Consider the following 26,498-nt stretch of genomic DNA (forward strand, 5'->3'; position numbering starts at 1 on the left):
AATTAGTAGCAGGTAAATTTAGAAAAAATAATCAATGCGTCGATTGACATTAAATAACTAATAAACTTATTAATAAAAATCGTACGGAATAAAAAAAAATTCAATAGCAATAGGATGAAAAACGAATATTTATAAATTCTCCTGCTTTTCTCTATCACTCATTTCTCGTCATTTATTCGTGCTTAAATATCTGTGTTGGAACGTTTACTTATACTCAGGTATTCATGAAGTTTCAGTGAGGCTTTCATGCAATGCAAGCGATTATTCTTCAAGTAATTTTTACCTGCACATTATCAAAATTGAAAACAGTTTTAATACGACCATTTTAGCAACGATTCTCATATTCTCATTTTCATTCTTATATATTAATCTTATTTATAAAATACTTATGCCCATATATTTTGAAGCTCTAAAGTCAGTAAATTTTTTATTTTTATATAATAAATTGTATTTTAAATTAAATTTCTCACAAAGCATTTATATTTGTCATTTATATTTGTATGTTTGTGTGTGTGCGCGCGCGCGCGTGTGTGTGAAATGAATCTAATTGATATTATTATTTACAATTTTTCTTTATAAACCTAAAACAAAGCTGACTAATTCTCATAATACTATCAAAGTCGCTATTAAATAATTTGACGAGTTTCACGTACATTGTTTAAGTACAAAGGCTCAAGGACATAAACTTTAAACGTACAAATCATGCAACTATCGTGATATATACAATGGTGTAATATATAAATAGTTTACGGTATTAAAATTTTATTTGTCAATCTGAAAAAGCATAAATAATGATATAACCATAAACTAATCGATAGGAATAATTAATCAAGAATCAAATAAATTATTTCATAAAAATACTTATTATTATTGTTGTCGTGACTTATTTTAGCATTATTCATTTTCGAGATAGCTAACAATAGGCCACACTTATGCTTATCTGTTTAAAAAGTCATAGACTTGTCCAAGCATCACGAAAATAATGATACCGCATATTGACAGTGTAGTAACTTTTTCTATAAAAATGATAAAGTTTATTAATAATAATTTTTTACTATAAAAAAAAAAAAAAAATGTTTGGTTTGTGTAAATAAATTTAAGGATGTAATTTAATCTATTACCGGCTAAAAGACGAAAAACTACTTTTCTAACATCATTTGCGCGTACATTAAGTAGTATGTAATTTTTTTTATTAACTCATTACGGTCATTATCGGCTCGTTCCGAGCGACCACACGCAACAATAATTTAGCATATGCGGCACTTGCCGTGCTCAATGTTTATGAGTGGATTGAGAAAGGGAGGTTAAGGTTAAGCTCCAACGTGCATGACCGCGTCACTCACTCCTGATCACGAAATATGATTTATCGCGAGTAGGGGGAAGGATAAACGTCATTTTGATGCAGTTATGCGGTTACATAGTTCTCCTTGTCGTGCCTCAGCGCACTTCTATTCCTGCTTACACGTGAATAATTTGTTCGGCTAGATGCACTTGAAATTACCGCACGTCACTATTACGTAGATAGCAGGCCACGATAATCTGTGTGCATATGCGGAGTTCCGAGAGACGATTCGGCTAGATAATAGATAATATGACGGTCATTTAATAGACGTTATTAGCGCAAATGCAGCAGCTCTGAACTCGTATAAAACTAGTCTAATGTAGCTGCTGCTTTAATAAAAGTAGCGCAGAGTATTTAGAAATCCTTGATAGATGTACATTATAAATGCGATAAAAAAAAAAAGAAAAAAAAAAAAAAGAAAAAAAAATGGAAATGTCGAGGTAAATATAGCGTGTCTTTATTGACTTTGCACAATTTGATGGTGAGTTTTACTATGTCGTAATAAATGTTGAAGATCATTATTTTTATTGTTAATATTCATCGATAATGAAATTGGAGCTGAACTTGGATATTAAAATCAAGTTTTTCCATGTATATATGATTTATAAAGAATAATGAAGTTAAAATTAAGTGTTCAATTTGCCTATAATTAACTCAATTATTTAATAATAATTAATATCAATTATTATCACAACGACGTATATATATTATTTCAAAAATACTTTTTCTAAGTGTTATTGGCTATATAATGGGTATTTATTTATGAGTATTCTTGCTTGTCTAAATATTCTTACGAACAATTGTATGATAAAAATCTTTTGGCAGTTTGAATAACAAATTATTAACCTTGTTTTTCTCACAACTTCAATCATTACATTTATTTATTTTTTTTTTTTTTTTTTTTTTTTTTTTTTTTTTTTTTTTTTTTTTTAATACATTTGTACTAGATCTCTAATTTATTCGAATTTCTTACTTTTTTAGATAAAAGCAAACGAAAGAGAAATTAATTAACAATTTTTTACCCTATAAAATTATTAATCTTTTTAATTTACAAATTAGTACATTTTTCTAGACGATAATTAATTCGATTAAGTTATTTATTTATTAATATAGTCGTTCTTTAAGATGATATTGTGAAGTTAAAAATTACTTTAAATAATAATAAACATATGTGTTCCAATCGATCAACAAGCATAATATATTTAATATGTATTTTTTCAGATCTTGTTTCAAAAATGTTGCTATACGAGTGTTGTCCCGTAAAAATAGATGACTATAAAAAAAAAAAAAAAAATCTATTTCTCATACTTATAAGAAAGATAGTAATATTTTATATTTCATATGAGAAAGCAAAAATATAAACAATAATAGATAAAAGCTTTTATCTTCGGCCTTTCTATGTCTTTCTCTCTATCTCCTACCCTTATAATTCTCTTTCCTCTTCTCTGTGCCTTTCTCAATTATGTAATTATTGTTTTCTCTTCCCTTTTTACGAAATCTTTGATATAATAAAGAAAGCAAATATATTAACCGTTTACTATCATTGTCAATAGGGTATAGTGAAGAAGTGCATCTACTTCGCGGGCTTTAAAATTTACGGAAATTGATGAGATAAACATTGAGAATGGGAAGAGAGAAAACGAAACAATAAGTAAAATGCAATTCCTGGTTTGTTCTTTGAGTTTTCAAAAGCACTTATGCGTGTAAACGTGTCGGATGGAAACGATATGCAGCGCCACCTGCCGCAATGCGTCTGGAAATTTGCCAATCTTTCAAGTTTAACTATATCGCATTCATGTTCGTTAAGTGCCTATTCACACGATCGCATGTCGCGAAAAACAAATGATAAACGAAGAATTAGCAATGGAAAGAGATGGGGATAGATATGAAAAAAAGACTGATTGATGTGTGCAAATGATGGATGAATGAATTGACATTCTATTACAAAATCGTTTGATTCAAGAATCAGTGAAGTAAGAAATCATATGTTCGATCGTATAGTCCCACTAGACGAATATAAAACTAAATTGATGACTCAAAATTATCAAACATGAGATACTAATAATTATCATTTGTAGTTCAATCGATTGCAAATTAAACTCTTGAGATTAGATGCTATTTTTGAAACTGAAACTATAATAAGATTATTGCAAATGCAAATAAACTAAACAATAAAAATCGAAAAGTGCGAATAGAAAGAATGAAAAACTGTGTGAAAGAAAGTAAAATAACATTTCATGGTAGTAGTGGTTGAGAGGTATAGGGGTTGAAAAATGTTATAAAGCAAGATAAGAAGAAAAAAGAGATAATACGCGATGTCCCGTCTGTAGATTTTGAATGTATAATAATGTGTCTATAGCCGGTATATATATATATATATATATATATATATATATATACAATATGGTGCTTTGCAAGCACAGTTTGCATTAAAAAACTTTTCCCCATACTTGTTTAATAATATATTTTCATTGTCGGTATCGCATTTTACTTAAAATGATAGATGTTTTAATTTTGACAATTTTATCAGATATGCCTTTCCTTATGTAAATAAGCTCTATTATAAAGTACAAATACGCCATTAGCTTAAAGCGTAAAAACGATGAAATATTGCGGTAGCATCAACTTTATAATTCATAGAGTGTATTCTTTACAAATTTGAAACAGGAATCGTTCAATTTTTATTCATTAACGCAAAGAAAAAAATGAACCTCGTTCCATGAATTTTTTTAATCTTAGATTGTTTTAATGGTATAGTTTCTTCCTAATATAAAATCATACGTTACTTTAAAATTTTTATTCTTTATATGTGATCAATTTTAAGTTTAGATTTTATTGTTTTTATAATTGAATAAATATTACTAAAAATTTTTTATAATTTTATATAAAATATTGTAGGAAAATGCAATAGCATTTTTAAACGAGCTCGATAAACTAATAATTTACTTACAGTGAATTTGATTTAATCAAAGAGAGATGATACAAATTGAGATTTAGAGAATCTTATTATTTTTATACAGTATTATTTGTAATATTTTTTTATAATTAAAAATCTATAATGAGTGAAGGAATGAATAAATAAAAAAATCTCACATATATTTAGATTCTTTTATATAATTCTATCGTTGTTAAAACTATTTGTTTTTTCGGGTCTGCTATTACATTGGTACATATCAAATATTTGAACTTCGAAATTTGCGATATGTAAAGTCTTTATATAATATTATTACTCTTCAACTATTGATGTTTGGGAGTCGATGGAGAGAGAGAGAGAGAGAGAGAGAGAGAGAGAGAGAGAGAGAGAGAGGGAGAAATGAAAATTCTTATTAATATCATGATATTAATTTCATTAATGAAAAGTTTTTAAATAAAGACAGAAATATATTTTTATTTACAATATTATTTGGATAGCCTTTTTTTTTTTTTATATCAATAGTACAAGATATGAGATATCTTGAAAATAAGAGAAAAAAAAGAAAATTGTAGAACATATTTATTTGAAATTAAAATTAAAATTAAAATTTGCGTTAAAACAATTACAAAATGATATAAAGGAACTAATGTTCATATGTTGTTTTTTAATCATTACTTAGTAATTTCAGTGTGAAAATTATTATATAAATAAAATACTTGTTTAAAAAATTTTGAACCAAGCAAGCATTGGCATATTTTTAACGTTAAATGGATACATTCTATTAAAGTTTTATTAAAAAAAAATTAATAATTTAAGAATTTTTTTAAAACGAACAATTTTTCGAGAAGCGTCCATTTACGTATATAGAGAGAAATGTTTATAAATTATGATTAATAAAACTGTGCTTATCTATTGAATATATGCATATCAAATCATAGAAAAATTATCAAGATTTAATAGAAAAATTGTTGCTGTATTTTTTTCTTTCTTTAATGAAACATACAATTATTGATGTTAGTTTAAATTTTCAAATCCAAATGATCAAATAAGCTGTATCTTATGTCCTTAGTTATACTATTATTTAGTATCTGTATTTGTTTATTGAAACAAAGTAGCAATTAGCTACAATTTCTTTGATCATTAATAAAGCGTTAAAATAGCTGCACTTTACCTTTCGACATTGTTCATTAAAAATGTTTACATTAAAAATTCATCATAATGCATCCAAAAAACGCGCTTTGCACTACTCAGTTAATTGTTTATACTTAATGAACTATTGAATTTTATCGAACGCGTCAACGAGGTTTTTGTAAAACTTTTTTATATACATTACTAGTAAAGCAATTTTAATAAACACAAATTATTAAGAAACAAAAATCCGATTAAACGTTAAATTAATAAAAATAGAAATTTCGATTGTATATTTATTAAGTGACAATAAACATTAATTTTCAATATATCATAAATATGAGCATAATACACATATCTACATGCACCCATATATGATTACGCTTTGATGAATTATATAATTAACATTGCATAATGAATTATATAAGCCAAGATTATTAAGATTGAGATTTTTGTTGCAACAATCTAAATGTTATGCTGAATTACATTATACTACAACCATTTTGAAGGAGCGAAAAACAATTAAAACCTATATAACAGTAATAGATTTATCGTGTTTCAAATTTAATTAAATAACATCCGCGCATTAATTACCATGCAACAGCATTAAAACGAGCGAAGAAAATTAGTGCAATTTTTCCCATTTTCTCTGCTTACTACTGCAAAAGTAGTAAACATTCGATATCTATTCGCTATAGCTACCCTAGGTATTCCACAAGCTTCTTAATAATTCTCACCCTCGAGTTCTAGCGATGGAGTTCTGATTTCGTATTTTAGATATGAGAGAGGGAGATGTAGGTCGTTGAGAAAATTGTCGGCGTATAGAACGAGGTGGTAAAGTTACTGCATTTACATAAAGCCTTGGATTTTTCCAGGCAGCGTTGTGAAAGGTGGAAAAATTGTTTCTTCTTTCGGGAAACTGTACGGGAAACTTTATCCTGACTGTTATGCTGAATTTTCGAGAGAAATATTGGACTTTCAGATAGATTTTTAGATTTCATCGTTATTTCCATTGCGGAAATGTACATTACAAGCATAGTATTTAGATAATTAGAAGGAGAAGATATGTTGAAGCGAGTACTTTTGGTATTTAGATCATTTTAATTTTTGTAGTTCTACGTGCTTCATCATTCGTAAATTTTATTAGTTTGTTTAAATTTGTAAATTATATGTGTTGAACTATTTGCATGTATTATTATTCACTATATATTCACTTGGAGTACGAAATGTAGAATTGTAAAATTATTTAAAAATTTTCGTTATTTAAACTTTTCATAATCTGTATTATTTATTTCAATAAATTATAGTTGTAAAAATCACCATTGAAAAGCGGCGGCACTATATTGCGCTAATAATACCGAGATAATAAATGTGTTATAATAATAATTTAAATAACATTAAAACGTGCACGTACGTTTATCTATCATTCAATTCACGAGAAATAATTAAAAAATAGATTGTTAGATTATTTTATGCGTACGGTTAATGTTTTAATACAGTATTGTTCCATCATTGTTTTCGCTTTATTATAGTTTTAGATAAAATATATTATTTTCATTTATTTATTTATTATCTTAAACTAATATATGTTATGATATATATCGAGTATTTATTTTGCGAATGGATTAATTGTATACTAAAATTAATTTAATCACTTGATAAATAAATATAGCATATTGTATTAATAATTTAATTATATACATGTAAAAGAAAAAAAGTCAAACATTCTTAATATTCAAAATATTAGTTTCTTAATATTTATTTACTTGAAATTCCTATTATATATGGTGATTACTTTTTCTTGCATTTTCAAAAAACTCCAAGTAATAGTAATTGTACTCACAATAGTAATATATCTAGTATATAAACGTTTTTTTTTTGCAAGTATGAAAAAGGCCGATTCAGTAATATGCAGATATAGCGAAATAGTGATTGTATTAGGAATTGTTGCACGCTATTAAACAAAAACCAAAACTATCGATATCGCTGTAAATATGTATAGTTGGCAATAAAAGGTAGAATTGAGATAATATTGAAATAGATATAGAGATAGAGGTAGATAAATGGATAGATAGATAACTAGAGAGGTAGAGAGGTAGAGAGAGAGAGAGAGAGAGAGAGAATTGAAACTCCCTCGTCAGCCTCCAAAAGTGTAGTGACCTAGTTTGAGTTCATTTTTGACTTTTTAGACTTTATATCACTTCCACATTCCCTCATCGATCCGTTATATAAAACTCGATTTGCCAAATTAGACTCTGTCACAATAATGTAATTAGTCATCCGTGATTACAACAACAATTTATTTTACGTAAAAATTCATAAAACAATATTTACTTTGTCTATTGTCATTTTGTGAAAAAAAAAAAAAAAATTAGAAAAATATATATAAAAACAAAATAATAAAATAATACGATATAAGTTCTTTTTAAATTAAATTTCTGAAAGTCAACAACGAGGAGAAAATATTTATTTTGAAATTATTGTAACTATCGTGTGCCCTGAGCTAGAGAGCTCTATTTTACCAACCTAAACAACAAAGTTTAAGGACTGTAGTTTCGTAATTGAAACCCAAACGATTCTTTGGATAAACATGCAATTGATTTTTACTTAAAACTTAAATTTAGCCAATGAATAACAGTTTTTAAGAAAATTCAATTTATCGCTCCAACTCGAATTTAAATTACAGTCAGGTAATTATTTTAATAAAAAATTTTGTATGCAATTTATAATCCAGTGGATTTAATGATCTTTATGTTTAAAAATCCAATGAAAATTTCAGAGTTTTACAAACTATTAAGTAAATTTATTTCAATCTATTATCATTTTTCAGTTTTATATTTATTTATTTTTAAACATGAATAATAAACTTTTATCGTTGTTAAAACAAATAATCATAATTTTTGAATAATAAAAAAGAAATATTAATCTGAAAATGAGTTTCATACTTTTTTTACTGTTTACGTTTACTGTTATGTTTTACTATTTGTATTTTTTATTATTTTTGTAACTATTTTTTGTTAATTTAAAACTAATTTTACGTATAAGTATAAGTACATTTTTCAACACATAGAAATGCATATAAAAATAATTCTAATATCAAAAGTATTAGTTATAAATTTTAAAATAAAATCATTTAAAGGTTATGCATTCGCAATTACTTTTAGTACCTTATAGATAAATGTTTTTTTTTTTTTTTTTTTTTTTTTAATAAAAAAAAAAAAAATTGAGGTCTACGATCAATTTACTTAAGATTAATATTTATATTTTTGAGAATAAGAACTTACTTGTATTATGATTAGATATTTACTAAATATTCATCTGTTCTTAAGTATTTTCTATCTTTTTCCATTAAAAATGACTGATATTATGATTATTCTAAACTGTTAATTATTTTTACTTTAAATTTATGAAATGCACTACTTGTTAAAACTATGCAAATTTCATTTACAATAATTATTTTCAATAATATCATTAATAATAATCATACGCGTTTTGAAGTCTTAGACATGAGATGTGAATTTAATTAATATAAAGTGAAATATTTATTAATATAAAAATATATACAAGAGAAAGAAACTGTAACTCAATAATTTTACATATCGTTACGTCATATAATTTGCAGAAAAATGAATTTTTTTGCTTTGAAAAGTAGTTTTCTTATAAATATTTTCAGTATTATGTTTTTTTTTTTTAGGCAATTTAACAAGGCAAATGAGTGTAGTTCAATTAGCCATATTTAATTGAGGTATTATAAACATATAAATAAAGAGTATTATATAAATTACACATTAATTTACTAATAATTTAATTTTAAATATTTGTGATGAAAAATACAAGAATAATTCACAATTCTGATATTATTACCTACGTAATTATAGTTGAGTACTTATTGCAGACGATGTTCATAAAAATTTCAATTGAATTATTCATCGTTTCTTATTGTCCGTCATTGTTCCATCAATAAACAAGAAACAATGTTTTCTTACACCATATATTTAAAACTTTAATAATTTCATCTTGGACAAAGTTTGAAAATATTGATTATTTGAAAAATATGAAATTTTGAAGTATTTTTTCAAGAAAATATTCACGTAAATGGTTTAAGACTTCGAAATTATAAATTATTTGAAATTATCCTATAAAGGGGTAATAGAAACTGTTTTTAAGCTCCTGTTAAAATTTTAAATATTTTAAAAAGAATACTGTAAATTTTTTGTAAATTATTTATGGATAAAAATTTAAAATATAATTTTTTTATTTCCCAGCATAGAAATTTAAAAACTTGATCGTAGTTACTCTTAATCTGATATGAGCCTCATATATAAGTATATAAGTCGTTATTTTCTCACCTCATTTTGAAAATATACATTATTACAAGCTTAAGAATTATATTTTTCCGATTGTCTAGTAATGGTGTAAATCTATAATTTTGTTAGTTATATATAAGAATTATATGCTTCTTATACCCTTATTTCTCTTAAATATGTATATTCAACTCACCAATAATACAAAATACTTAATCATATAATTATTCACTACTAAATTATAGATTGTATTGCTTTATCTAATTTGATTTTTTTTTATGGGTATCATAAAGTTTTATAGCATGAGTTGAGTCCAGTAAAAAGAAATTATTATTATATTTTTTACATTATCGATTTTTTATGTGAGTTTTATATATTTCGGATATTTATAAAAAAAAAATAAAGGAAATAATTTATGAACTGACAAATGATTTCAGTTTGTTATGGTTCAGTTTGTAAAGGTACTAAATATGATAATAAGCACGATTATTAAAAACTTTACATTATATTCTCTCTTTATATATATATATAATTTTTTTCTTGTATAAAAATTCATAAAAATTATTAATTTAGATGCTTTCTGATATCTGCAATATTCTTTCATCAGTATCTATATTTTTTATACCTCATTACAATTAAGTGGACGTTAAGTTAATTTTTAAAGCACATTAAATTTGCATTTTGAAAACAATATCAACAATCTTTAAATAGAAAATTCCTTTTTTATGCTATTACTGCATTTTGTAAAATTTATATTCTTGACTCTCATAAAATATAAAACAAAAAAAATTCAACAACTTTTTAATCAGTACTAATTTAATGAATTCATGCTCAAAACAAAATAATTTTTATAACCCTTGAAAATATAAATGTGGATTTAAAATAATCTATGCCGTAAAACAACATTTTACAACATAGATAGTGTTGAGCGTAATTTAATGCACATTCATTAAATCACTACATTATATTATTTTCAAGTTGTTAAAAACTTGTTAAATTAATTTGAACATTTAATAAATTTAATTATTATTGCTACAAATAAAATTATTATTAAATTCTTTACTATGAATTAATAGTTGCTGATAGTATGAAATTCATATTGATGTTTTTCACTTTTTAATTTGTATTTTTTTTTTTTAATATATTTAAAATTTATTTATATGATTATAACACTTTTCTTATGGAAATATGTGACCGAAGAAATTCGAGATAATATTACTTATTTAAAAAATAAGTTTAATAATCGTTTGGTATTGGTATTTTTCTAATTTTATTTATTAATCATATTACTCATCATATAAAATTTTACTAAAATCATAATTATAACAATTTTTGTAAAAGAATCTTAATTTGTAGATATTTAATTTTAAAAGCTCCTATTAAATAATGTAAAATTGAAAAGTGAATAAATTATAAGAATGATGATATTATGCAGGTAATTTGGAATTGAAATTTTTCAAAAAGATGTCAAAAATTTGCACGTATTTTATATAGATTATTTAAACATGTAAATAATTCATTAGTAACTTTCAAAATATTTTGACTTTTCATTAACGATTGTTCTACATATCTTCTAACTTCATCTACTACCATAGAAAAAACCTTAATATTTTTGTCAATTTCCTAATAGTGTGAAGAGAGTTTTACTTGATAAAACGGTTTTGTCGCCTGCATATGTCTACTTCCAATTAAGAATGAAAATATGTGACAGTTATTTTGCTTTCTCATTCCAGCTATTCTTCGAGCTTCCCTCGCGACCCATTTTATTGTTGATGAAAGATGCGCTGGACATTTACCAAGTTCTTGTCCCACAAAGCTTTAAATTTTTTCCTTTTCTCCCTTTTATGTTTTCCCATGCTATTTTTAATACATGAATCTCTTTTTGGCTCGACTTATTATGTAAAATAAACCGAGTATAGTATTTAACTTTATTTACTTCGTGCGAGTAGGCATCAGACATATATGTCAATTTCTAATATACTTTTCGAATAGATTTAAGAAATCGGATTAGGGAAGGGAGATAGAAGCACAGTTTGCAAATAAAGGTAGAAGCAAAGAAGCTAGTACCAGAAAAAGTTTTGAAAATATTTTTCTCGAAGCTTTCGTTATAGCACTTCATAAGTTTCAACACAATTTTACATGTTCGCAGGAAATCAGTTTATACATAAGCCACGATGATTAGATATATTTTTATATTAGATATAAAAAAAAATTGAAATTATGACTAATTGAAAGAAAACAACTTATCGAGTCTTACAGTTTTGTTGAAATTTAACATAATTATTGAACAATAATCGGTGTACAGTAATAATGTCTTCTAATCAACAGTAATAATGTCCTTAACTTAATCTGTCCTTAACTTAAATTAAATTAAATTAAATTGAGATAGAATAAATGTCTTAACTGTGAATCATCATTCGACATATTTTTATACAAACATTAAAGAATACTTAATAAATAAAATTCATTTTATATTAATATCTCAATATTTAATTCTATTATTTTTTTATTGGTCATTTTTGGGTACTATTACTACATTATTTTTATAAGAAATAAATTTAGTGAAATAGGTGAGCATTCAGAGTCATACTCTTATATCATAATGCTGTTTTATTATTGAATTGGACATTATTATAATAAAATATTGAAGTGTTTGTACTAAATTATTATTGATTGAAATGTCACATAATTGCGACGTAATAAACACACCATAAGATAAAAACAGTAATAAACATTAATGAATTAAAATCAATATATATATATATATATATATATTAGGATATCTTGAGGATAAATTAAAACCTTGAAAATACGTTTCGAGACTATTGAATATTTAATTTAAAATGTTATTAAAATAGTATTAAAATTAGTTTGAATATCTTGATTAATAACAAAATTAAACTTATTAATTTAATGAAAAGTTTGCATATTTCTGTTTATGTATAAGTTGACGAAACATTGAATAACTTATAATATAATTTTTCATCATTCTTTATTTTAAATATTTAATAAATATTGTTATCTATTCAATACTTGAGACAAATTTTTATAATACTAAGTTTTTTTTCGAAATATAAATATCAAATATAGTCATTAAATAATATATACATATCTAAGTTTCTGCATGTTTAATAAAAAAATATTTAGGTCTATATCTGAATGCGTATAATAAAAAAATTAATGCCAATTTATATGGTGTGTGTGTGTGTGTGTGTGTGTGTGTGTGTGTGTGTGTGTGTACTTACGTTGTATTTCAACTAAATTTATTATTTTGAATGAGACCACCATTTAACTATTCTTAATACTATTATCATAAAATTCATATTATACATTTATAAAGGCTATCTTGATATCTCAAATATTTCGAAAATATTATAAAATGATTTAAGATATTTTATTATGAGATCATGATAATATGATTGTTATTTTTATTTAAAATGTCTAATAATATTTAGGTATATAAAGTAATTTGCCACGATTTTTTCAATTTCACTTAAAAAATTAGATAGTTCATAGACCAAGTTATTCTCAATTTAACCACGAATTATTTTTTTTGCTACTTTGTATAATTGATGTAATTGCGTTAATCGAATAATAACTGTATCTAAGAATCCTATATTTTAACATTTAAGAAATAATATAGTATTATTATTTAAAAATAGGTTTATTGTTTATTTTTTTATATAAAAAATTTATTCATATAATAGATTGTTATTATTCAAATAGCAGAACGAATTTGCAAGGCTAACAATGGATAATGTAGCTATGATCACGAGACTACTTTTAAATACTTGTAGAATTCTAATAATTTTTATAGAATAAAAGCACGCATTAATTGATTATCATTCTATTTTTAATTTTAATTGTAAACGAATGGATTATCTGTATTTTGTGTATTTATCGCAAAATAAAAAATCAAATATTACAACAGATTTGTTTGCCTCGATGTTCCTCTATTGTCATACTTCTCTTAGAATGTATATGTAATGATTATTTGAAACGTTAATATCGTAAAATTCTGAATAAGAACAAAAGGATGTTATTAATTTAAAAATTAATTATTTCAATGGCCAATAAATAAATTTTATCAGTTGATCATAATTTTAATCCTAATTTAATCCTAATTTGAACAAATTTGAAATAAAATTCGATTATCAAGTAAACTTTCTTCCATAATCACGAGCTTTGCGTTCAAGCCCAAATTGTCTACTAATAAATCTCAGCTTTCGGATTCTAACTGTATACGTAATTTATCAGCAGGTAAAAGAAAGCACTACAATTATTTCCATAAATTTGTAACTATAGTGCGATACTAAGTCCCATAAATCATGTCCACGCGAAAAGCGCTTATTTATTTATGTACGAGTCGACCGAACAATTATCAAATAAAGACTATCAAAGTGCATCCAAAGATCGATAATCCTTACCTCGGAGGCGATGGGCTGCCGGAGCCCATTGCCACTACCGGTGCTCGAGCGATCTTGACTCGATAGGGCTAAAATCAGAAGGACCAGAACACCGGCTGCTAGAATCGTTCGGCGGAGTCCGGCCAGGACACGCCTGCGCAACGTCATCTTCTCCCTTGTCGCGTTCCACCTTCTGTATTCATACCGAACTATAAATAGAAAAATCATACATCAATATTGCCTTCGCTTATGCATAAAGGAGATTTTAATTGTGCCAAATAAAGAAATGCTCGAAGATATCAATGTTAATGAAACATTTTATTTACGGATGTATGAAACAAGTTTTTTAAACAATATTTTCTATTACACAGCATTTGAAGTTACATCTCGATTTTTCTGTGGAAAAATTGGCAAATAACATATCTTCAAAAATTAAAGCTATTTTCTTTATGTCGTCTTACGATTAAATACTTTTTCGCGTAATTGTATAAATTGCTACAAACGTCGTTGCTTTGTTTTAAGCCAGATTTACGGAAAATTCATTCTCGTCGAAAGCAGTAGGTTTTCACAATCAATTCAAATTGAGTGGAAAAAAAATTTAAATACAATATTTCGTTATATTTCAAACTAATCGTATTTAAAATTTCATGTAAGTAGTAAATTGGAAAGCTTCTCAAATATCCTTACGCAATAATGAAATCAACAAACCAATACTAAAAGATACTTTTATCTGAAATCAATATTATCCAAAACATTTACAAATTAATTACACATTTTAAATAGTTCGTTAGAATGTCAAGGCAATTTAACTTATTTAGGTAGTAATTACGTGCTGAACATGCGACTGAGCATAAAATTGTTAGAGCCCCTTAATAAGAATTATAATTGACTATGCCTTAATGAATTTTAAAATTATAAACAGAAATTGAAATTAACTGAATATATAATTTAAATTATGTTAATTGTACCATTAACTAAGTATTTTATTTACATTAGGACCAAAATCAAATAAAACTTATCACGTTTCAAATAATATAAAAGCTATTAAATAATCCTATTAAATATAAATTAATAATTTTTTTAAGAAAATGTAATTAGATATTAGTAATAATAATAATAGTAATATCATATAAAAAGTTGTTCATTAAATCCACTTTAAATATAGGCTTTCATAAACATTTTTATACACTTTCTAAAAAACGATTTTACAAATATTTTACATTAATATTTCTACAAACATGATAATTTTTATTCTCATAACCTTCGTACTTTTCTAACTAATGTATAGTAATATTTTGCTGTCCTTCACTCTTGAATCAAGCTCAGTACAATATTATTTGAACTTTGTTTCTATTTGTTTCAAATTTTGTTACATATGTATCATTTATTAACATTTTACTAACTTTAAACTCAAAATTTATTAAAGAATTAAAAGCGTATGTTATATTATTAAAGAGATATTGGAAAATTAAATAAAATATTGAACAATATAAATACAGTAATAATAATCATTATTGAATGATCATAAGTTTTAAATATGCTAAAATTATTTAACATAATTTACCGTAGGAGATATCAATTAAGAAATTAAATAATATGGTACAATAGATGTAATTCGATTTAAAGATTATGAATTTCGATTTATGAAGTAATTCTTAAGCTTCCAGTAATAAAAAGTCAAATTTACGTTAAATCATTCGAAGATTAACCAGGTGTCTTGAAATTGCAATTGAATTAATGAAATCCTATCGGTTCTTCTTTTCAGTTTCCACACCAATTCTCAATCACTATAAAATATATATATATATATATATATATATATATATATATATATATATATATATATATATATACTGAATACGAATTATGGATTTTAATTGAATTTATTTTTTAATAAAAGTCGCGTTAATGTAGTTAAATATACGTTGCTATGTAAACCCTTTTTGGATCTATTATACAATACCTATATATACAAAAAAAAAAAAAAAAAAAAAATTCATATCCAATTCAAAAAGGAAAAACTTGTGAATCAAAACGTTATCTATAAATTTTGTATAATAGAATTGTGAAATTCGAAGTAAGTGTGGAATTTGCAGTCGAATTTTCAGAGCATTTAATGTGATAATAAGCTTTATAATAATAATATAATGTACTAATTTTTAATGTACGTCAGTTCAGTTTAGTTAGTATTTTCAAAAATTTATTTGCAAAGACACTAGTAAATAATTATTAAATGATTACTATAAATTTACCGTCTCTGTAATATTAAATTATATAAATACCATAGTATCGATTGATAATTTTGCAGTTGGAATATTAATTTTGTTTGTAAGAAATACTGTATTCTATTAACGAGAATACAAAAGCTGTAGCATTCGTCCTGCAATTTTTATCTACTGAAAATTCAAAAAATATAAATTAATTGTATTGATAAAATCGACAGTTCATACGTTATGATAAAAAATTATTTTCCAAAAAACCACTTCTTATTGCATCCTTGCATTTATCTGTTAAGCTGTCGTAAGTATGAAACAAATAGTTCATATAAAAGTTCAAAATATATTATGTTACATAACATACTTTATTGGTACTTCAATGCTTTACATAGAACGCGCATCATTGAAGTCATTTTCTTGACACCTTAATTAACTGGGTCTATCTATATATACATCATTGTTAAATATATTCATTTGAATACTTTAACAAGCTTTGGATATAAATTATCTTCAATTTCAATTAAACACAACAATAATTAAATTAAAATGATCAAAATGTTTAAAATATTTTATTTAGAAAATATTTAAAATCTTTTGTACTATTATAAAAGTCACCTTAAAGAATTTCCTTTAAGTTATAAAAAATTATCCAACTCTTGAAGATTTTATAGAATTCTTTATTCTTTATTATAAAAGGCGTTAAAATAAGTCGAAGGCTATGGTACTCAAAGATCGTATTACTATTAGTATTATTATTATTATTATTATTATTACTATTAGTATTATTATTATTATTATTATTATTATTATTATTGTTATTGTTATTATTATTTATCTGTATTTTCTTGACTTAATAGTTAATAATTTGAAAAAAAATATCTATTTAAACGATTTAAAGCAAAGAATAAAAAGTAAAAAAGTATAAAATTAGTGTTGCAAATCGTATGGAAAATAATAATTTATAATTTCATACAAGGCATATTTAAAGTTACCAACTTGGCATGACTTGAGAACACAAATTGTAACATTCGTTAATCGTAAATTTGCCTTGTACATAGTTGCATACATTAGTAAATACTTAGAGTAAATATATTTAAATAGAGGTGAATAATAATATTCGTAACTATCGTCAAACTCGCTGGAGGCAAGTGTATCGCACTATTAAATCAACATAATAATCGAAATTTCCTGAAAAATGTTTTGAAAAGAGTAGCCTTCGGTGTTTTCAGGTGAAGGGAATCAATATCCGGAGATTACATGGGCAATCCTTGTGGTAAGCCGCCACGAGGAAGCCCATGCAATGCTATCCGACCCATTCAGGGCCAATGAGAAATTATAAACGTGGAAATAAGAGAGAGAGAGGTGCCAAAAGCGATCACTTTGGGACGATCTGATGACTTGACGAGCCACCACTCTGACACTAATTTTGAATGGGTAGTGGAGACGCCTCCTCTCTTCAATCTCGAACTAGGCAACAAGGCAGATTTAATTACTCATGGAAATGTCATTTATAGCTGAAAATCAAACTACAACCACTAATTTCACTAACAATCATTTTAATTATTAGCTATGGTTGCATATATCCTTTAACGAATGAAGTAAAGTAATTTATCGTTTTAATATTGATTGTAATCATAGTCATAATTACTTAATTATTAACAAATGTGAGAGTATAAGAGTAGATCAAAAACATTTTTGTTTATTTTGAAGCATATTACTAAAAACGAAGTTAATTATTATTTTTATAATAATAGTATTATATCCGCCCGAAGAATATAAATAATGAACTGTAATAATGAACTTATAGTATCTATACTTGTTTATATTTAGTATTAATATTTTTAAATTATCGGAGAATAGTGAAGTTGAAAGAAAATATATATATATATATAATATAATATTCGAGATATTATCTGTTATATAAAAATTATTGTAAATTTCAATATTTTAGTGCAATGTTTTATGTTTAATTAATATGTCTGCTTATTAACAATGACATAATTATATAGAACTTTAAATTTAAGAATGTTTCATTGCGACAGTTTACAGTATAAAACTAAATTGTTGGTTGATTTAATTAAATAAGATTAAATTCATAAATTTTAATTCTATATCAGTAACATGCATATTTTAATGTGAAAATATCAAATAACTGTAATTTCATGATATCATAACTTTTGATTTTATCTAATTGAAAATTATTAGTAAGGGATAATTTAATTCTGTATAAAATTGAAAGTAATTGTATAAATGAAATAAATCAAAATATTTAAATTGGTGGACATATATATATATATATATATATATATATATATATATGAAATATCGTTATACGTGAAATTTTTAATGTAGCATTACAATGATTAAATAACATTCGGAAAATTAGTAATTTAACATAAGAAAATTCTAATTTCTAATATTACTTGCAGAATTATGCGATAATTTAATTTACAAAACTAAATTGTGAAAAATTTTTTGTATAAAACTTATATTGTAGGTCAAGCAATTATATACCTGGATATTTACAGCTCATTATTACATAATATTTGGGATTGTTTGATAATTATATCTTTTTTTTCTTTTCAATTCTTACAGTAACTACCTACGTTTAAATATTGGCCCATAAAATATTTATTAATATAATATTTATTAATAATAATATTGGAAAATTGGAGAATTGGAATAGATAAAACAACAATCGTTTCTTTATAGTGGAAAATAAAAGTATTTTCTTAATAGGTCATGCATGATCTATATTTATAGAATAAGATTGAAGAAGTGATAAATCGTGTGACTTAATCATCGCCGCAAAATATTTACCGACTGAAGATTCACGATATCCTTACAAATAGCGAGCAATTTATCCAGACTGGAATTTAATACCTGCGAATGAAATGACCAAAGCCAATAGTCAAACAGAGCAATAGATTTCTAATCTACCTGTTCTTTATCGTCTAACAGCCGCAGCGTCTGCCCTAACTCCACTATCGTTCCCAAATCCCTACCAAACGACCTCCGAAAGTGTTGGAATCCGGTAGTGTTGGTTGAAGGAATAAAGGAGGGATGGCTTACGTGGAATGACAGGATGCTACGTGAGACCGTTCGTTCGCATGAAATAAGGGATCTCGACCTTTTATCGGAGCACGAACGTTCGATCATGACAACCGAGACTCATTTCTTTGTAGTTCTCCTCCTTGTCTCGCCTTTTAATTTAATCTTTTTTTTTTATCTTATAAGGGTGGATGCTTTATCCCTACCATTATTGGATTAATGCCGTTAACAAGCTCGTCCATATATCTTTGTTGTAGTATGTATTAGGCGATAATTTGAAGATTTCGAATGAATTTAGAGAGCTTAATTTGCCTCGCAATATTTATCATATTTCACGTATCAACACTTGACGCTATTTGTCTTAAAAATGATATTAACAATTTTCTGTTCTATTTTTCTTTTGTTTCTTGCTTTTTTGTTGTTTTTTTTTTTGGTTTTCTTTTTGTTTTCATTGATCATTTGAAAAGAAAATACATGAATAGAATACAGATTATATTGAATAAATATCTGAATAATCTGAATAAATATATCAATAAATATATAGTAGATTTATCCGACTAATGGTAATCTACATTAACTATTTGAAAGTAATTTGCTTATGTTTGCGTGCTTGTTCATATTTATTGAAAAAATAGCGTCATATAAATGAAATGTAACTGTACTTTTATTCTCTGCAATATAAAGTTCTTTTATAACTCAATGCTTCGGTCGTGTATATGTTGGTGTGCGTACGTGTATAACACTTACTTTGATAATATGAGAAGCGCCTTTAACATGAAATATGGAATAGGGAGATGATTGGAAAGTGCTAGATATTGAATATCTGTCAACAACAGCAGTGACATGTCTTTAACTGTACCGTGTTATGTTTTTTTAAACGTGTCATAATCAAAACAGCTGTTAAAAAAATATTGATGAAATATTCACCAAATTTCGCACTGACATAGTTAAGCAGTTTTATTAAATCCATAAATGCAATCTACATGTATTTATTGTAACGAATTCAAATAAAGATAACTCAAATGCCAGCTAATATACTATGTGTCAAGCTCATTTTTTTTTTTTTTTTTACTTGCCTATAAATTATTTTTATTGGTAAATTTATTTTCCATAAATTATATCAACGAATATGTTATCTAAAATAACTACACGAAGCATAGTTCTACGGTTTAGTCAATAAAATAAAATATATGTAAATACTCTATGCATAAACCCCGTAGTAACAAAAAATCATTTTCTATCAATTACATTAGCTGTACATATAATAATAATAATAACAATAATAACAATAACAATAACAATAATAATGATAATAATAATAATAATAATAATAATAATAATAATAATAATAATAATAATAATAATATGCAATAAGATTCGCTTACTTATTGATTGCTAAAACTATTATCACACACAATATACCTAATATATTGAACTTTTATCCGGCTTTCAGTTTCCTCACTTTGCCTATTATATCAAAACTAATAATTATCAATAGAATCTTAATTGCGCTTCTTAATTGAATCAGTGTAATGTTTAAATTCGTAAAAATACAATAAATTAATTCTTACGATTAAATAATAAAAACGACAGTACGGACATAATTGTTAATTTGGAGACGAGTTGTAAACTTTGGAAGAAATAAACATTGTAATGTACAGATTATCATTTTTTCTACTTCTGCAGTTGAGTATGAACGAACGCAACGAATAAAATAATTTTACTAACACTGAGCAGGGCTGATAAAAGAACAAGCAGTGCAAGAATAACGCGATTTCGTAATTTATTCGTGAAACTAATAAAAAATGAAGTGTTGGCTGGAAAGCCAAAGTCATCGAAAGCGCGGCTTTCGCGGCGCAAGCTCGTGCCGGCTATTAAAGTTCCGAGTAAATTGTTCGGCGCAATTGAAAAGCAGCGTGACCAAGCGGTTGGCTGCTCACCGGCAGCCCCCGCGCACACAAATCCTGACGCGCTATGAAATGAAATAATGTCGAGAGTGGTCGGACTGGTGAGCTCACCTTCGTCGGGCATGCGCTGCCTCTCGTTATCGCAGCCTCATGCGAGTGAGCCCGGGCGGAAGGAGTACGAGGACCGGTTGGTGCTGACAGCGCTCGCCGAAGGTTTTGGGAGCACGTGCGCGGCGTCACTGGCTTGACTCGAAGCGTCCAAGCCCGGCGAGCTTTTCACCGCCGCGGCATCGTACGGATGACTGAGGCTACGACGCCGCTGAGCCGACGCAAAGCCGTCGCGACGCCCCCTCGCTCTTCCTCCTCCTCCTCCTCCTCCTTCTCCCTACTCACATTAACCCGCGCGTTGCCATTATCGTCGTCATTGTCGTCGTCGTTGTCGTGGTCGTTGTCGTCGTCGTTGTCGTGGTCGTTGTAGTCGTCGTCGTCGTCGTCGTCGTCTTCGTCGTCGTCGTCTTCGTCGTCGTCGTAGTCATAATCATCATCGTCGCTGCCACCACCTCGCTACTTCGCTCCAATCTACCAACGATCGAGTTTCCATCTCATACCTCGACACCCATCATCCATCGTCGTCTTGGTCGTCGTCGTCTTCGTCGTCGTCGTCTTGGTCGTCGTCGTAGTCATAATCATCATCGTCGCTGCCACCACCTCGCTACTTCGCTCCAATCTACCAACGATCGAGTTTCCATCTCATACCTCGACACCCATCATCCTCACCTACTTCATTATTTACATTCTTGTCTTATTATCTAGCTATTTTCCGATATTTATTCGCTTAGATAAGCGCCGTTTTTACTGCCGTTTTTTCCTATCGACAGATGCATTTTGCTTTATGAAAAGTTTTTCTGGATTTGATGCGGCCGCGTCGCTGCGCTAATTACGGATTGAATTTCTTACAATTCCAACGGTTTTTACTCTATATTCGTCATCAAGTATTGACAATTCAACAGATTTTTTTTTTCCCTACCATCGCTTTAGCTGTGCACCCTACTTTCTATAAATTCTTTACGTAGATGCGCCCCGGAAACTATAGCTGGAGCGAGTCGCATCGTTCTTTTTATTTATTCGTAGCGTTCTCTCACTTTTACAACGGCTTATACATATTTTCCTTCTATCTATTCTACTTTGCTGCGGCGTTTATATTTTTTCTCCAATTGGCTTTTATTTCCAACCTCCATTTCTTGCGTTCATTTTTCCCTTTCTTTCATTCGTTCAACTTTCAATTTTTGTTTGTTTTTTTTTTGTTTTTTTGTTTTTTTTTGTTTTTCCTATTATATGGCCAACGAAGTTAGCTCAGCATTAAAGACCGTCCTTTTTCTTCCAAATTCTTAATCTTCCTATCAATTCTAACCTTTGTTTATTTCACCTTCGTTTTAATTCTGACGATATCGGAAAATACTCCGATTAGTTCATTACTTTACGTGAGCTTCGCGCAAAAAAAACTGAACATTACCGAAGATCTTGCACATTGCAGCACGTTTATCAGTAATAAAGCGTGCGAAAGTTACCGTGAGTGTGCATTAACGGGCGCGTATCAAATCTCCTCGCAAAATAGTTTGACAATAAAGGGAAAAGAAAATTCTATTAGCGGCTCTTACTTCCCTTCTCCTCTCCTACATTGCTCCTGATTTTGAGCGTTCCAGCACGAGACCCTTCAGCCACACATCTTCGCCTCACGATCGAGTCGCGGCTATCCACGGACAACGACGTGTCCTCTCACCCTCCCCAACCCCGGCGCTACGCAATTTTTCACGGGTCGATTCGAACCACCGCCTTTGGCAAGGTTCGGCGCATGCGTATCCGCTCATCCGCCTCCCTCACCATCTATATCCTCAACATATCCCTACCTACTCGACCGTCGGTGGTGACTCTTCCCCCCTCCAGCCGCAAATAGCGGGGATATCCTCCTCTACTGCTCCTAACCCCTGAGAATTGTAAATAAGATTGGGAAAACGATCAAATCGCTTCGCACACTTTGAATTAGCAATTAATTCGTACGCATCAGGAGCCCAATGGCTTGTTTAATTGTATAATTGCTCGCCAACCATTCGTACGATTTATCGTGAAGAGCGTTCAATTTTCGTTCAGCGTTATAGAAACAAAAAAAAAAAAAAAAAAAAAAAAAAAAAAAAAATTTGAATATTATTTTTCTGCCAGTAGACAATCATTGTACGCATTATGGAAATACCAATGTTTTTAAATGCATAATATTATACGAAAAACAAAATTAATTTTTAGCGTAAAATCTATTCCTCGGAAAACAATACTTTCGATTTACATTGATGGAATTTTTCTTCCCAAATTGTTATATGACAAATTCTTATATTACCCATTATATATGCGATAAAATTCTTACGTCGTTCGTATGTAAAAGCAGTCAATTTATTCAATTATTTTATAAATGTATATGCACATATTTAAATAATACACACAGGCCTGCCAGCCTGTATAAGAAATTATATTATTATTATTTTTTTTTTTTTAGTTTAACAGTTTTCATATTTTTTTCCCGATTGTTTATATTGTGATAATGCTTTAAACAATAAAAATCATTCTGTTATTTCAAAAGCAAAATATTTTTACTAAAGGAGCATAGAATTAATTTTTAAAATTGAAAAATAAATGTCTCTTTCATTGTTAATATAATAAGCTATTTTTTCGCTTTAAAAATACACATTTCATACGTTATTAATGATACGAGGAAAATTATATTACTAAAGCTTTTGTTAAACTTCATTACAGTTTATGCGTATAATGCTTTCTAAAATAGAGGTTAAGAAGATGGTTGGTTCATTTTGATCTTTTAGTAAAACTATTTGTAAAAATACATTTATTAAATAAAAGTTATATTACTCAAAAGATTTTAATATAAAAATATTAATAATATTACTGTTATTTATCTTGGCAAATATTCATAGCTACGTTTTTTTTGTTTACTATAACATTGAATCATGAATAGAAATAATGTTAAAAACCACTATTAAACGAGTATAAAAGTATATAAAGATTTATTTAAACAAAATAATACTAAAGTGTGCGGAGGAGAAAATTAATGGAATATACGTAACGATAAATAGCTAAATAACAAGAAATTGTACTTTTACAGAAGACTTTCCAAATTATATGCATCATGTTAAGGATTGTTAAACTAAATATATTGGTCAATTGCATTGTATTAAAATCAGTATTAAAGTATTAAAGTACATGGATAGATGTACATCAAAATCCAAGACGATCGAATTTGTGCAGAAAGTATAAAAAAAAAAAAAATAAAAGAGAAAGTTAACGAAATTGTGACATATGTAATTTTATGAAAGAGTATAGATAATTTGTAACAGATCGAGGCGATGAAACATAATGTAGGAACGTTTAATAAGATCAAATGAATCAAGTAGCGAATGATCATAAAAAACAACTAACTATAAGATTATCTCAAAAGCAATGTATCCCACAGCCATTGTATTAATAGCATCGTACGGCAACAATAAGCTCGGTCGTGTAATAGTAAGATGATAGCATAACGTGGCAATGCAATGCTGCTACATCACACCATACGAAAAGAAAGTACAAAAAATCCCTCACAATATGTGAGAAAGTAATTTAAAAAGATGTGTATTTGTGACAGCACCATGGAGTAATTGAGTAAATTATAGTATGAGCTAGGAATTCAAATTACAATTTTACCATTGAATAAGCGAAGGAAGCATTCGTTATAGTAAATTCATTTGATTTTCAAAGCGCAGTATTTCTGTAAAATATTATTTTAGAATATAACTCTTATAGTTTTACATAAAATTCTACGATTTCACTGTATAGAATTACGGCAATGAATTAAATTATAATATTATAAAGAATCTAATGAATTAATTGAGTAACTTTCTTTCAATAGTAGAATTATTTGCAAAATATTTTGCCATTTTTAAAAGTCGCCTGAAATTGCGCTTAAGTAGTAAAAAGAAAAAAAATTGCAACGAATTTACGTCCATTTCTCAAAATGTTAGCATAACTTAACTTATATACGAACTGAATTAACTAGATAACATTTGTTTTTTAACTATTGATTTAGTGAAATATCTATGAAATCATTACAATACTTAAAGTCTTTTAAATCAACACAAATATAATTCTTCATCGGTATAGGTAGTCACAAAAGAAAAAAAAAACATATTTCTGACTGTTATAAAAATATATTATAATTAAAGATTTATTGTTTCGAATTTCGATGTAATATAGTAGTGATATTTTAACGTGTTTGCCCTATATTGATTGGATTAGTCATGTTATATCCGGTTGACGCATTGAAAACATAATTATCGAAGGAAAAGCCAAAGTCCAGAAATGGATAGATAGAATCACAGTCATAAAAATCTTGTTGCATAATAGAATAGAGCATGTACATGCGCTAAAATATGATTTATTGCATAATATCAAATAAAGATTTCAAATGTTAGTTGTATCTACTGGTTTTAGGTAGAGCTGAATCAAAAAACTGTATAAAATAAAAAGGGCGTTTTAATTTAAAAATATGACGAGCTCCTGTATATTTAAGTATCAAATAAATTTTTAAGAATAAAAAATGATATATTACATTTTGTAACTGAATACATAATAAAGAGCGCACGAGCTAGGAAATATGAGGCAGAAAAAATTGCCAAAAATGTAGTTTTCACGAAAGGAATGCAATATGAAAAGTATAAAAAAATTTCCTCATTATTTATTGTTTAAGATTTGCATTTCATTATTGTAATTATTCACTATTACAAGTGTATCCAATATGTAAAAAGTAATAAAAATATAATTTGAGTTTTTATAAATAATTTAATATGTAATTAAACGTTTTTCCGTCGGCTAAATTAATAAGTGTCGATGAAAATGAAAATAAATTATCCTTACAATACAAGAAGTGCTATATATATATATATATATATATATATATATATATGTTTGATAACATTACAATTATGTATTAACGTACAATACAATACAACTAGTATCTTTAATAGTATCAATAAAGAAACTTATTCGCCACAAACAGTCATTGGATTTCAGTTAATAAATAATTTATACGATATTCAATATATAAGAGCGATCGACAATCTAACTAGATCAAACAGACAGCTCGAGAAGTTAAATACTAGTGAATCAATAATATAATTAGATTAAAAGTTGG

At 26.9% G+C, this 26,498-nt stretch overlaps 1 protein-coding gene across 1 annotated transcript in view; it reads right to left on the reverse strand.

Annotated features, from left to right (window-relative positions):
* Positions 1-21,558, reverse strand: part of LOC105368190 (carbohydrate sulfotransferase 11) — a 31,004-nt gene extending 9,446 nt beyond the window's left edge. Inside the window, exons 1-2 of the mRNA XM_011507153.1 lie at positions 21,380-21,558; positions 14,116-14,303 (exon numbers count right to left, since the gene is read on the reverse strand). Of these exons, the coding sequence (XP_011505455.1) occupies positions 14,116-14,303; positions 21,380-21,392 (201 nt within the window). The 5' untranslated portion in view covers positions 21,393-21,558. The remainder of the gene's footprint in view (positions 1-14,115; positions 14,304-21,379) is intronic.
* Positions 21,559-26,498: the final 4,940 nt, after the last annotated feature.

Source organism: Ceratosolen solmsi, unplaced genomic scaffold (genome assembly GCF_000503995.2).
Source record: "Ceratosolen solmsi marchali unplaced genomic scaffold, CerSol_1.0 scaffold10, whole genome shotgun sequence".
NCBI lineage: Eukaryota > Metazoa > Arthropoda > Insecta > Hymenoptera > Agaonidae > Ceratosolen > Ceratosolen solmsi.